Below are 16,020 nucleotides of genomic sequence, written 5' to 3' on the forward strand. Positions count from 1 at the left end.
GCCAAAAATAAATTAGATTTTGGCTTACCAAGGAAAAGAATATCCCTAATGGGTCCCATGCAACATGCTCATTCTCTTACTAATTGGCATCCAAAAGGTCGTAATATGATAATAGTATATTACTATTCATTAGATGAATGTTACTAAATTTGATTAATTTTTCATTCATTATAATGGAATGAATATGGTAGACTAAATGTTAGTATATGAAGAGACATGAATAAGAGAGGTTTCATTATAATGAATGTCACTGAATGAGATTTCTATTATGAATAGTCTCTTACTATTCATTAGATGAATGTTACCAATTTTATTCATTACAATGGAATGAATATAATAGACAAAACATTAATATATGAAGAGACATGAATAAGAGAGGTTTCATTATAATGAATGTCATTGAAAGAGATTTCAATATACCTCCTCTATAAAAGGAGAGAGAAAGTATAGATGAAATACGAAAAAAATTTCTCACCAAAAAAAATGGGATAGCCAAAGTTGTAGAAGAGGCATCGCATGTGAACTTAGGAGGACTTTGCATTTGTGAAGTCTTTTGTGAGTAATATCATCGCTAAGGTATGTCCCATGATATGAATCCATGTACATCAAATAATGATCTAGACTCCACCAAATTTCCATATTATGAATATGGATAAATTGAAATTATTTTGAATAAGATTCAAAATTCCGCTGCAATCTTTCAATGGTATCAGAGCCAGGTTCTTTGATGTACATGGATTCATGAATAATTTTTGAATTATTTGTTTATTGATTTTTGCTGATATAATTGGGTTAGACTCATTCATCATATGATATGTTTTCTTTGAATATTAAATCCATACCTTGCTTTGTATATTTAATGTGATCTTAGTTTATTTGTTTGAATGAGATTGTGATTTAGAAATTCTTTTAGTTTATATGTATTTGGAATATATTTTTGACTTGTGTAGCATTGCAAAATATGATTTTAAGAATTACACAAGTTTGGAATTTTTTTATGGTGATGGATTTGTTTATAGGATAAACTAAACATTTATATTTAATTGTATGACAATTATATGTTTTCTTATTTTATTATATCAAGTATGGAGATAGAGATAATTCGATGAAGATTTTATCTAAAGGCCTTCCATTGTTGATAAATAATTGTGATGATTTTAGAAATGAGTCGATGTTAAAATGATAAGACTTATTTCGAAGTTGCTATTTATTTTATTGGATAATAAATATGTCATGGCTAGCAGGAGCTACAACTAGAATGGGGTTGCTACTTACAGTAACATGATATATTTAGATAATGGGTTTGTACTTGAACAATGGGAGTGTGACAATCTAAAATGATGGTGGTCTACTCTGATTGGAGGCCAAATTATAACATGAGTCCTTTAATTGTTATTGGTAGATAAGTTGTATTTTCTTTTTGTAAGAGCTTAATATATCCTAAAATAGGTTATTGAGTTTTCTGAATGAAGTTCATGTTACACACAATAATATTTTATGAAAACATTTTATGCATCAATAAATGAGGGAATTATTGTTGTAAGAAATTGTGAGTAAACCATTAAAATTAAAAATAAAAAAATTCCCAATTTTAATGGTTATATGCATGTATATGTTGTGGAGTTCATTTTTATTTTATCTTCTTGCATTGTGATGTAGGCATCATGTCCAACTATACTCCTTTAGCAAAGATTTTGGATGAAAATCATTTGAAGGGTTCAAACTATAGTGATTGGAAAAGAAATCTGAATATTATACTTACTTCTGAAAAATTGAGTCATCTGTTGACTAATGATGTACCCGAAAAATCCGAAGATAATGCTTCTCAAGAAGCACTAGATGCTTATGAGTATTGGAAATAATGTGATTCTTTGGTAAAGTGTTACATACTTGCTTCACTTGAAAATAGACTTCAAAAGTAGTTCGAAACTTTGCCAACAGCTAAAGAAATGATGGAAAGCTTGAAAGAAATGTTTGGGTAGTAGAATCATTATGCACGGCAAAGTGCTATGAAGTCACTTATGTCTACCAAGATGCTGGAAGGAACACCGATTCATGATCATGTCATAAAGATGATAGGATACATTAATGAATTGGAATCCCTTGGATCTGTGATGGGCAATGAAACTAAGGTGGATGCCATTTTATCCTCACTGCCTGAATCATTTAATCAGTTTGTATTAAATTTCAATATGAACAATTTGGTGGTGAGTCTTCCAGAACTACGTAATATGTTACAACGCGCGGAAGATTTGATGAAACAAAACAAACCAGTTGTTATGGTATCTGAAAAAGGGCTGTCCTCTAAGCTTTAGTCCAAACATAAGAAGAAAAGAGACTTTAAGAAAGTTCAAGATGAAAATAGGAAGCGAGCGAAGGAGGACAAATCAAATGATGCTTGCCATCATTGTGGTAAACATGGCCATTGGAAGAGAAATTATTTCCAATACCTTGTTTCACTCAAAAACAAGTCTTCTAAACGTATGTTTGATACTCACAATACTGAAACCAATATGTTGGTTAATTCTTCTAACTCTTGGTGTATTGACTCCAAAGCAACTTCTTATGTTTGCAATACAATGCAGGGGTTTTAGAAAAGCAGAAAGCTGAATAAAGAAAAAGTAACACTATTGTTGCCCAGAGGTGTAGCCCAAGAGGGGGGGGGGGGGGGGATGAATTGGGTCTTTTAAAATTAAAAGTGTGAAGAATGTGAGTTACTGTTATCTTTCAATAACTTATAGATTTAACAGTGGAAATAAGGTTGCACAAATAAAGCAGTGAATAAGATGAGAAAGGCAATCAGAAATATGCAATCAAAGAAGAGAGACAAGCCACACACAAACACCAAAAATTTATAGTGGTTCGGTGCACTCCCAGCACCTACATCCACTCCCCAAGCAAAGCTTGAGATTTCACTATAACCCAGCAGATTACAGCCTGATTGTTTTCCGGGCTCACAATCAAAAATTCAGTTGGTTTTTTCAGGCAACCAACCAAAAATCTATCACCATTTGTTTTCTGGGCTCACAAACAACCCAGTTGGTTTTTAGACAAACCAACCAAAAACTTTACACCGTTTGTTTTTCCGGGCTCACAAACAACCCATTTAGTTTTCAAATAAACCAACCAGAAACTATTTTTCTTGCTGAATACTTTCGATTCAACAACTTTCAATCAAAGATTGGAAGAGCCTTTACAAGTTTCAAATGAATGAAACTGTTACAGCAACAGTTAATCCAAATAAATAAATGTTGTAACCATAAAACTTAAAACTTCAGAGTATATAGAATGAATCAATAAAAATAGAAGCTGAAGCCGATGAAGAAGATGGCTGTGGAAGAATGTCCTAATGCTTGAGCAGCAGCTCTTCTCGATTCAATAAGAAGCTTCGACTGATTTCCTCACAGGAGTAAGTTTCAGATGAGTGCCGGTGAGGATGATGAACTTTTTAGCTTTTTCCTTCTCTTTCCTTTTGTGGAAATTTTTCTTACTTGATAGAATATTTCTCTCTTTCCTTGTTGTTTTCCTTCTAAGGTTTCCTTCCTGATGGGAATCTTTTCTGTTACAGAAGAAGACAAAAGTTGTTGTAAGCTTCCCGTTGTGGTCTCAGCAGTACAGGGGTCGACTCATGTAATTCAGGGATCGACTCATGTTTATCCTAGGTCGGCACTTCAAGATATTGAGATGGCTCTTGTTGTGATAACTTCAAAGGGTCGACTCTTTAACCTTAAGGGTCGACTCATCTTCTTCAGAAGTTGCCTCTTTAAACACAAAGGGTCGACTCATCTTCTTCAGGAGTCAACTCTTTAAACACAAGGATCGACTCATCTTCTTCAGAAGTCGCCTTTTTAAACACAAGGGTTGACTCATGCACTAGTTTTTCTGGCTGACGCTGAGACTGAACTAGGGTCAACTCTTCAAACGTAAGGGTCGACTCTTTAATTTCAGGGGTCGACTCATTTAGAACAAGGATCGACTCCTCAAACTTTGTCTAAGACGGTAAAGGCTCTCTGTTAAATTTGAATTACACAAGGGTTGACTCTTGTAATGCGAGGGTCGACTCATTGACTGTGCCACTTGAAGAAAACATACCAGAGTCAACTCAAACTTGTCCTTTTTGCTTAGGGGTTGACTCAAGTTTTCCAAACAGAAAACTTTAGACTTCATTTTTGATCTCCATAGATTAGATTAAGATCATTTTCCTTTTAGAACATATCCAATGAAGTGTTTGTGAAGAACTAATGATTTTGCAGTGTTTTATTTCTTCTGATTTTTCTTGACTTATAAAACTTCACAATTAAGCCAACATCATTAGTACACAACATCATCTTAAGTGTTTTGTAATCATCAAAATTCATCCTTTAGGATTGACAATCTCCTCCATTTTTATGATGACAAAATCATTGAGTTTAAAAGAATTTTGCAATAAATTTCACAGCAATAATAAGAATTTTGTAATGAAGTTTCGAGCAAATATAACATTCAGAGATATATGCATAATTTCAACAAATTAAGAAAAAAAATCTCCCCCTATTTGTTACAAATATTTAAATTATGCAGAGTTCTTTTTCTTCTTCTTTTCTTAAGCTTGTTAATAGTGCAGTACCACAATACCATTTTCATTATAATTTAAATCTCCCCTTATATATTATCTTTAGTGTAGAGATTGAAATTCTAAATTCTTTTCACATTTCTCATTTCTAATTTTTCAGATTGGAAGTCTTTTCACATTTCTCCTCCTTTTTGTCATCAACAAAAGGAAGGAAAGAAAAATTTTAATTTTCCTCTTTTTGTAAGCTTAAACATTAAGGATCAATTAACAGTTGTGTTAAGGAGAGAGGATATCAAACTCAATATATGCATCAGAGCAGCATATAATCCAAGAAAACATATATTTCAAGAAAGGTAAGTATTCATTGCAATTGATAAATGAAATACACTTGATAAATCAAAAAAGTACAATTGGTATCAATTGGTATCAGTTAGTATACAAATAGATATGAAACATAGCTCAGTACAAAGTTTTGAAAACATGGATTTCAGTCTAAGTTCAAGTTAGGTTCAGTCTAGGTGCAGTCTAAGTTCAAGGTTTTGAGGATGAAAGTTCAGACTTATCTTTCTTTGGCTCTTCCATCAGCTCCTTAATCTTGCTATTTAGTGCAAAGATAGAGCCAGTAAGCTAAGTGTGTTCCTCCTTCAGTTCTTGAACAGAGCCTTGGACAGAATTTTCTTGAGTCCTTAGTTGCTCTTCAATTGCAGCAATTCTTCTTTGCTGATTAGCTACTAGTTGCCTCAAACTTTGCAGTTCAGATTTTACTTCTTGGGTCAAGTTAGTGAGATGATGGACTTTGCTAAAATAGACTCCAGAATTAATCAGTGTTGTAATGATGTTGTCCCCAATAGCTTTTAATTGCCACTTCTCAAGTCTGAGTAGAGGATCTGATGGTCTTTGGATTGGAGGAGGTTGACTGATTGGAGGCTCTTTTGAAGGTGCTTGAGTAGAGATTCTTTTGCCTTTAAGTGGTGTTGGAGTGTTTTGACCACTTTCATCTTGAATTTCTTTCCCTTTATGAGTCCATTTGCCTTCAGTTTTGACAAATCCCATTTTCTTCAGTGATTTGTCATTGTAGACATCAGATGATAGTAGTTCCTTCTTGGTCTCCCCTTCTAGATTCAGATTGAAATAAGTGAAGACTAAAGTCAGAACCATACCATAGGGAAGTGAAGCTCCTTTTCTCTATCCTTGAGCTTCCATGTATCTGAGCATTAAGCAGGGTAGATTCAGTGGGAGTTCTTGTATAACATGATGCATTACTAGTATATCCCTTTTTGAGACATGATCAAATTTTTCTATCTTCGGGAAGAACATCTTGTTGATCATATGATGCAGCAGATACATCTCAGCATTCAGTTGATTGGCACTGATTTCAGTCCAATCTTTTATGATTTTTCTATTGAGAATAGTACTTATTCCTTCATTCCTATTCTCAAGGTGATCTCCATTTTCTCCATCATTTGGAATCCGAAGAGCATCTCTGAGAATCTCTTCTGTAACCAAGATAGGGATATCTATAACCTTGGACGAGATCTGTCCTTGTCCAAATCTGGTATTGTTGTAGAACTTCCGTACCAAGTCGGGGTAGGTCGGCACATACAGTGAACACAGGTATTCCCAACCCATCTCCTTCGGATTTTGACCTAATGGAAAATTTTTCTGCTCCAAAAACTCAAAATCCACTCTTCTTCCGGTGGAAACACTTCTTATGGAGGGGGGACCTTATTTTGAAATCGAGGACGGAGGTGACAGAGGGGCCGTAACGGGTTGAGGTGGCAGCATTTCTTCCCTTTGTGGATTCATTTCTGTCTCTGCCCTCGCCTTTGTTCTCCTCTCTATTTTGGAATGGTATTCTTCCTCTTTGATCCGGATATAAGCTGCTTTCTTCTCACCATCGAAAGATCAATCGGGACCTCAGAAAGGTTTTTCTAGGGTTTTGGAGGTTTTTGTTTGAAGGAGAGTTTGAAGACTGAAAAGTGCTCTAAGGGGTATAAAATATTTCAGGTTCAATGTTTCAGAGAGAGAGAGAGAGTCCTTGGAATCCATTTCAAATAGTTTCCACTTTAGTCGACTCATTCAACTTATGAGTCATCTCCTGTAGATTAGGAATCGACTCTTTTAACTTAAGAGTCGTCTCCTGTAAGTTAGGGGTCGACTCTTTTAGCTTAAAGTCGTCCCTTACTACATGAGTCGACTCCTCATTTACATGAGTCGTCTCCTCAGATAGTTCAAGAGACAAAATATTTTTAAATATGATTTAAAAATCAATTATAAACCATATATCAAATCAACTAAAATTTAACCAATAATAGTCAATTAAAATATGCAATTTATCATTCATAATCAGTCATCAAAAAGGATCACAAATGCATAATTCACCTCTAAATTTACAAAAGACTTCTTCATTAAAAGGTTTAGTGAATATATCTGCAATTTGTTTATCAGTATTTATAAATTCCATTTTTATATCCTCATTTTGAGAAAGATCTCTTATGAAATGATGTCTGATTTCTATATGTTTAGATCTTGAGTGTTGTATGAAATTTTTAGTCAGATTTATGGCACTAGTGTGGTCACACCTTATAGAAATTTTATTTTGTTTTATACCATAGTCCTCAAATTGTTGCTTAATCCATAGAATTTGGGCACAGCAACTTTTTGCAGCAATATATTCAGCCTCAGCTGTAAATAGTGCTACGGAATTTTGCTTCTTGCTAAACCAAGAGATTAAGTTTGTTCCAAGAAATTGACAAGTTTTACTTGTACATCATTAAGGAAGAAAGCTATGCTGGTCATTTGGAGTGACAGTGATGAATCTAGCTCTGGAGAAGAAGAACAACAGCAAGAAGTTGTAAATCTGTGTATAATGGCACACAAAACTGAGGTATATTTGAATACTGAATATGATTTCACTTTCGATGAACTTCAAGATGTTTTTTCTGAGCTTATGATTGAATATAAAAAGCTTAGTTTAAAGAATAAGGAGCTGAAGATTAAGAACCAATCATTGAAAAAAGAAAATGCTTATGAGTATTGGAAATAAAAAACCAAGTGTAAGACATTGGAAAATTTAAGGTTGTCCTGCTCATGTCAGGAAACAAAATACTGATAAGTTGGAATCGCGAACAGATAAGTGCTTATTTATAGGCTACCCCAAAGAAACTATTGGGTACTATTTTTACAATCCTATTGAGAAAAAATACTTTCATTAGTAGGAACGCAATTTTCTTAGAAGAAGAATTTGCATTGAATAATAACAAGGATAATAAGATTATTCTTGAAGAGATACATGAACAAATGGTAGAAGAGTCTACTAATGAGCTTCACAAGGATAGTTCACCTAGTGTGATTGAAAATTCTATAATTCCAACACGTAAGAGTAATAGGATTATTCGTCCTCTAGCAAAACTGAGTCTTCTGAATGAATGTATGACAATGATTTTAGAAGACAATGACAATGATCCTTATACTTACAAAGATGCAATGTTAGACATGTTAGCACAAGTGTGGTGCATCCAAAGCAAGAAATACAAGGAATAGCAGAAGGAACAACATTGGAGTTGACTCATGCAGATCTGGAGTCGACTCATGCGGAGTTGGAGTCGACTCGTGTAGAGCTAGAGTCAACTCTAGAAAATCAGGCAGAGAAGTATGTGCCAAGAACAGCAGAGGAGTCCACTCGTGCTGAGCGGAAGTCGACTCATGGATTGTAGGAGTAGACCCTTCTCAGAGGTGGAGTCACTCCAGGACATCATGCAGAAAAGCAGCTCTCTAGAAACCTGAGATGAGTTGACTCATGTAAAGCGGGAGTCGACTTGAGCTGTTAAGGAGTTGACTCATGAATTGCAGGAGTCGACTCCAGGTCGGGGTCGGTGATACTGAGAGAGCGGGAGTCGACTCGAGTTGTGCCAGAGTGGACTCTAGGTCATGCCAAGTTTTAAGTAGGGACAAAAATTGGTCTCCTACTTGCTTAAGGCTCAGATAATTTGGATCTTCAGGTGGCTAACCATTATTGGGCTAGGTTTAGGCTCAAGGGAGAGAGAGCATGCAAGTCATGTGTGTACATGGGCTTGGGTTGGTGCTTTCTCATGTGGTTTAGCATAGGGGAGTTTTTAGGTTGGGTTGTGTTTGACCATGTATATATACACTCTTGTAATTTGTGTATGGGAGGAATGAAATATTGAAAACTCTTTATTCCTAAAACCCTGATCTCTTTTCTCTCTCCCTCTCACGCCACCATTCCTAAGAACATTAGGGCACGCAACCATCAAAGAAGAAGAGCCAAATTCTGCATGGCTCTTGTTGTCCTTCACCATTAAATCAACAGTCCGACGTCTCTTGCAGTATAGGGGACGCCCTAGGTACTGTGTTTTGAGGTGATTTTCTACTACAAGACATTGATAAGGATAGATGGATAATTGCCATAAAATCCAAAATGAAATCAATGTACTCCAATGGCATTTGGACTCTTGTTGACTACCCTACCGGGGTTAAAACAATTGATTGTAAATGGGTCTACAAGAGAAAAAAAGATCCAGATAGAAAGGTAGAGACCTATAAAGCAAGACTGGTGGCAAAAGGCTATATATCAAAAGGAAGGAATTGATTATGACGAAACCTTTTTACCAGTTGTAATGCTAAAGTTCATTCGAATTTTGTTGGCTATTGCTGCCTATCATGACTATGAAATTTCCTAAATGGATGTAAAGACAGCCTTCCTAAATGGATATCTCAATGAAGATATTTCTATGGATCAGATAGTAGGATTCATATGTCAAGGGCAGGAGCATAAAGTATGCAAGCTTAATAAATCTATTTATGGGATAAAGCAAGCTTCAAGAAGTTGGAATATTAGATTTGATGAAACAGTCAAAATATTTGGTTTTATTCAAAATTTTGATGAAGCTTGCGTTTACAAGAAAACACAAGGAAATTCAGTCACATTTTTGGTTCTTTATGTTGATGATATTCTACTTATTGGGAATAATGTGGGAATGCTATCAACAGTGAAATTGTGGCTATCAAACTAATTTTCTATGAAAGACCTAGGAGAAGCATCCTATATTCTTAGGATAAAACTTTATAAATATAGAGCAAATAAATTACTTGGTTTATCCCAATCAACTTATATTGATAAGATTTTGGCCAAGTTCAACATGCAAAATTCCAAAAGGGATTGATACCATCTCGACATGGAATTGCTCTTTCTAAGAAAATGTCACCTCAAAGTGATATGGAAATGGAAAGAATGAGAACTGTCCATACGCTTCGGTGTTGGTGTCCCTAGTGGTCGCATACATATATTTTAAAAAATTTACAGCGGCAACATGAATTAAACTATTTAATTTCTATACATGCTAGAGATCATATCTCTACAACAAAAATAGATTCAGGACTTTAAACATTTATTCATGATTTTATGTCTAACATGTAGTCATACTGAATTTCAGCAATCTAGTTGATTTCTAATCATAACTTCTAATGAGATCAGATCTCATACCCTTTTGCTTTGAGGACTTTGATGATGCCTTGATCACCTTCTGTAGCTGCACACATGTCTGACCTCTACGGATAGTCCATGCGAAGCTTTAGGAAGGTCTTCCTCCGTGGGAGTGCTAGCTCGCGTAGAGGTGCTGCAATCGCTGATCCTTTCTCCTTCCAAGCACTCAACCTTTGATTTTTTTTCAAAGGGACGAAGGATGGAGATGAAGGAGAGGAAGGAGAAGAGGGGTGGTGGCTAGTTTTAGAATTTTTTAGAACCTCTAGGTCTCTTAAAAAATTCTCACACCCAAATCCTAGGCGTGGGGGTCCTTTTATAGCCAAAAGACTCCCACCCCTCACAAATCATTTAGCCAACGAATTTTGGCTGATAAAAATCCCAAAAATTTTGTGAAATACAGCAGCTAAGAGAAGATGATTATCCCACTTTTTGGTGCACTTTGAGTCCCTAAAAATTAGGGGTTCAAGCATCCCAACTTCAGCCGCACGCCACCATCTCTTTTTGCGCCATGCATCCCTACAAATTAGGGATTTCATCCTAATCTCTTTAGGAAGGTTTGAGGCACCATATTTATTAAGAAAATAGCCCCACACCTTCTCTTTCATCATGCAAAAATTGGACAAAAAATAAAGAGGAGAGGCATCACTAATTTTAGGGATAAGGATGAGATGTCTTTCTTCTCCAAGAAAGAAAGCTAGGATCCTAAAATTTAGGAATTCTTCTTCTTATCAATTTCTGAATTTTTGAACTTAGAATCCTTATCAAATAAGGACTTTCAATAGGCTTGGATCAAGCCCAATCCAATTGGGTCAAGTTCGATTAATAGGGTCGACCCTAATCAACTTGGATCGAACCCAATCCAATTAGATCAAACCGTGATGTAGCCCAAATTGAATCTTATCCAATTTTGCTTAACCTAAGCTCAATCATTCAATCAATTGAGTTCATTAGCAATCTATTTGCTAATTAATCCTTCAATAATTATTTTACTACAATTTTTGCTTAGGATAATTTGTCAATCGAATTGACCAATGTACCTCCAGACGATTCTTAATCGTCGATCAGACATTTGATCAACCTAGAAACTTCTATGCGTGTGACCCCATAGGTTCGAAACTAAGCCGGTAGCACAAGAACGACTTTCTATACTAATCGAAGTGACTATCTAATAATGGTATCCGATGTCCGGATAGGCCGAATAATTGCAAAGTAATATTCTGGAATCCTTGGATTATGGTTACCGTATAATTAATCTCTATGACTCCAAATGCCTAGGATGACTTCAAAGTTCTGTCAACTCTTTAATCAGTGCATCCAAAATATGTTTCAACTTTACAAATCCTGTGACTCCTCACAAGGATTACCCTAGCCAAGATTTTGCTAAATTGAACACAAGGGCATTATCTCCTGTCACCAGGAGGGGTCAATTCCATCTTGATTCACATACTGACTTGGCAAGTACTTGACTGCACCCAGTAGCCTTCCATTACTGAATTAGAAATTTATACAGTTTCGTACTAAAGTACAGTGAGTTGCTTGCAAGTCACCATGGTGATCTCAGGTCTGAGGGATACTTATACCCATATCCACTCGGAACATCTCTTGACAGCAGAACGTTCCGGAATAGGTCACATTCAGTGAAATATACTCCTATATTCACCTGTGTGATAAATCAGTGTCTCTACACTCCTTAGTTAAGAGGACAACCAATGTATATGGCATACAACAACCTATTCTTGATAATGTTATTGTCCTAGTGATAGTATATCATTTGGTCGCGAGCTACTTTAAGGACTCGTAGATAAATTCTCCTTTATCGTTTAATATGGTCCTAAGGACTTCATTACATTACTTGAGTTCACGAAGATGCAAAATATGTAATGAAATATTACCAAATAACTTTTATTAATTTCATTAATTCATATACAATTCAATCATCAACAGGCTGACGATTGTCTTTTAGGACAGAATTCCTAACAACTCCCACTTGGACTAAAGCCAATCAGTACAGTATCGTATACCCATCTTTAACTTGTAATCGTTGAACTTTTTGGTGCCGAGGACTTTAGTAAATAGGTCGGCCAGATTTTTCTTTCCATCGATCTTCTGAAGATCTATATCACCTCATTTTACTATCTCTCGAACAAGATGATATCATTGCAGAATGTGCTTGGTCCGCTAATGTACTTTTGGTGCCTTCGCTTGAGCAATGGCTCCAGTGCTATCACAGAATAGTGGAACTGGACCATCAATGGCTAGTTCTACTCCAAGTTTGGTGATGAACTTTCGTATTCACATAGCTTTTTTTGCGGCATCGGATGCAGCAATGTACTCTGTCTTGCATACTGAATCAGCCACAGTATGTTGCTTGAAACTTTTCCAACAGACAGCACCACCTTTCAGGATAAAGATGTAATCTAACACACTTTTGCTGTTATCCTGATCTGACTGGAAACTGAAATCAGTGTATCCTACTAATTTCAAGTTAGTATCTCCATAGACAAGCCACTGATCTTTAGTATTTCTTAAATACTTAAGAATAATTTTTACAACCTTTCAGTGGTTGCTACCTGGATCAGACTGGTATCTACTCACTACCCCTACTAAGTTTGTCACGTCTGGTCTGGTATATGTCATTGCGTATATAATAGATTCCACTGCTGAAGCATATGAAATTCTATTCATAGTCTCTCTTTCTTGAGAAGTTGCCGGACAATCCTTTTTAGAGAGCTGAATTCCATGGCCCATTGGAAGATAGCCTTTCTTGGAATTCATCATGCTGAACCTTTTCAGCACGGTATCAATGTATGTGGATTGGGACAACCCAAGCAACCTTTTAGATCTATCTCTATAGATCTTCATTCCTAGGATGTAGGATGCTTGATGATTGCCAAACTTTTATTCCTTATAATGCAGGGATGTCATTCCTGATTAAGAGAATATCATCCACATACAAAACAAGAAATATAATTACTGAACTGTTAGCCCATTTATGTATGCAAGATTCTTCTTCATTCTTAATGAAGCCATATGTTCTGATCACTTTATCAAAACGTATGTTCCAACTCCAAGAAGCTTGCTTTAATCCATATATGGATCTCATAAGCTTGCACACTTTTGATTCATCTGCAGATGTAAAACCTTCAGGTTGTATCATATACACCTCTTCTTCCAAATCTTCATTTAAGAAAGTGGTTTTCACATCCATATGCTAGATTTCATAATCAAAATATACTGCTATTGCAAGCATAATCTGAATAGATTTTAGCATTGCCACAAGAGAAAATATTTCGTCATAATCAGTATCATAATATTGACGATATCCCTTGGCAATCAGACGGGTTTTGTAGGTCTCCACCTTTCCGTCTGCGCCTCTTTTCCTTTTGAAAATAAATTTGCACCCTATGGGTTTTATTCCTTCGGATGGGTCAACCAATGTCCATACATTACTGACCTCCATGGATTCCATTTCGGAATGCATGGCTTCCAGCCATTTATCGGAGTCGTTCCTCTGTATTGCATCCATATAGGTGATCAGATCCTCATCATTTTCATCAAGCTCAGCAGGATCCCCGTTTCGGACCAAGAAACCGTAGTATCTGTTCGGCTGATGTGGTACTCTACCAAATCGCCTTAAGGATGTTTCTATAATGAGTTCTAGACTTGATCTAATCAAATTAGGTTCTAATGGTTCAGTGGGTGGTGTCGGTTCTTCTACATGTTGAATTTCTTCAAGTTCAATATTAGAGCCATTAGTTCCTTCTTCAAGAAATTCCTTCTCCAGGAAGACAACTCTATCGCTGACGAATAACTTTTGTTCTTCAGCAAGGTAGAAATAATAACCCTTAGTTTCTTTTAGATGGCCGACAAAGAAACATCTATCAGATCTAGTTTCGAGTTTGTCTGCTTTCAAACGTTTGACGTAGGCCAGACACCCCTAAACCCTAAGGTGAGTGAGCACCGGTTTATGCTCTATCCATATCTTATGTGGTATTTTAGTCACAGACTTACTCGAAACCTTATTAAGAATATAGAAAGTTGTTTCGAGCGCATATCCCCAGAAGAATATTGGCAGACTAGCATACCTCATCATGGATCGAACCATGTCTAACAAAGTTCGATTTTTTCCTTTCTGACACTCCATTATATTGAGGTGTACTAGGAGGAATCCATTGGAAGAGGATCCCATTCTCTCTTAGATATGTCACTAGCTCACTGGTGAGGTATTCACCTCCTCGGTCTAACCGAAGAGTTTTAATACTCTTTCCAATTTGTTTTTCTACTTCATTACGGAATAATTTGAACATTTCAAACGATTCAGACTTATGTCTCATAAGATAGACATACCCATACCTAGATAGGTCATCTGTAAACGTAATGAAATAAGAATATCCACCTCTGGCTTTTGTGCTCATTGGCCCACATACATCTGAATGTACAAGGCTCAATATATCATTGGCTCATTCACCTTTTCCAGTAAAAGGTGACTTGGTCATCTTTCCAAGAAGACGAAATGCGTAGGTGGTCAATGATTCACAATCATCAACATTGAGGATATCCTCTTCAGCTAACATGTTTATCCTTTTTTTATTAATGTGACCTAGCCTACAATGCCAAAGGTAGACATCAGAGACGCTATCTATTCTAAGGTGCTTACTTGACATGAATATTACATTAACAAATTATGATAATATGTAAATGTCATTACTCAATTGTTCATTCATTATAGTAACACCATTTATAATGATATTACAATAACTCTTCTTCATTGAAATTTCAAAATCAGTCTTGGCCAAAAGGCCTACAGAAATAACATTCAATAAAAACGTCAGACAAAAGTGACAATCACTTAAGACAATTATATGAGAATTGAAAACTAATTTGAGAGTTCCTAAAGCTAAAACTGGAACTGATCTTCCACCTCCAACATTCAGGAATCTTTTGCTGTCTTCAAATCTCTCACTGACCTGAACTCCCTGCAATGAATTGCAAATGTTAAACGGACTTTTAGTATCCAATACCCAGATCAAATTATCACAAATAGAAAAATTACAAGGTGTTATCATATAAGTACCTTGATCAGCAACCGATAGCTCTTTTCTCTTGCTAGGTCTGTTCGGATCAAGTGAGGCAATGTACTGAGGATAGTTTCTCTTCCAATGCTCCTGCTTCTTGTAATAGAAATATTTTGCTTGACTCTGGTCAGCTTTCTTCTTGGTCTGACTCTGTTTAGATGTCTTAGCTTTATTGTTCTTATTTTTCTTCTTCTTTCCTTTCTTAAAGGGACGACGCCCTTCCGATGATCCTCCCACCACATGCATCGACTCTTTTTGGAGCTGGTGGTCCTTCTCAAAGGTTTGCAGTAATCCCAGCAATCTATGGTAATTAACTGCAGGCTTTGTCATTCTATAATGAGTAAGGAACGGGCGGTAAGATTCTCGGAGGGAAAAAATCGCATCCTTTCCCAGTTGATCGTGCAGGAGAAATCTAAGAGTATTTAGGCACTTAATTAACTCAATCATGTACAGTAAATGATCAGTAACTGATAGTCAACTTTAAAGACCACGCAATAGCACGTATCTGGTAGGATAGTGATTACGGATATCGATCCACAAGGATTGGTGTACAGTTGCCTTTTAAAAAAATATTTGAAAAAGAGAATTTGTGAAGACTATTGAACTAAATAATTTAATAGAAAATGCAATTAAACTGATATCAGTTGAGAGAACCAAGGGCAAGGAATTCACCACTAACATGGCAACAATGGTTAATTATATTTTACTTCGTTCTTGGATTAACAAGCACATTAGCTACAAGCCTAATAAGCATTCAAATAGGAATTCGCAAAAGTAATTTAGGAATAATTCATCTTCAATTGGCATGCATTGTCTACCCTAATCTAAGGTGGCAGCACACTGCATCTTTCTTAAGCATGAACTATCTTATACTTACTTAGTGATCATGA

At 36.0% G+C, this 16,020-nt stretch overlaps 1 protein-coding gene across 1 annotated transcript; it reads right to left on the bottom strand.

Moving 5' to 3' along the window:
- Positions 1-14,819: 14,819 nt before the first annotated feature.
- On the bottom strand, positions 14,820-15,624 carry LOC120112262. Its single transcript, XM_039131129.1, has 2 exons — positions 15,130-15,624; positions 14,820-15,031 (listed from the first exon to the last, which is right to left on the bottom strand). The coding sequence occupies exons 1-2, from the start codon at positions 15,575-15,577 to the stop codon at positions 15,015-15,017; spliced, it is 465 nt and encodes a 154-aa protein (XP_038987057.1). The 5' UTR covers positions 15,578-15,624; the 3' UTR covers positions 14,820-15,014.
- Positions 15,625-16,020: the final 396 nt, after the last annotated feature.

The sequence above is a fragment of the Phoenix dactylifera genome, chromosome 10 (assembly GCF_009389715.1).
Source record: "Phoenix dactylifera cultivar Barhee BC4 chromosome 10, palm_55x_up_171113_PBpolish2nd_filt_p, whole genome shotgun sequence".
Taxonomy (NCBI): Eukaryota; Viridiplantae; Streptophyta; class Magnoliopsida; order Arecales; family Arecaceae; genus Phoenix; species Phoenix dactylifera.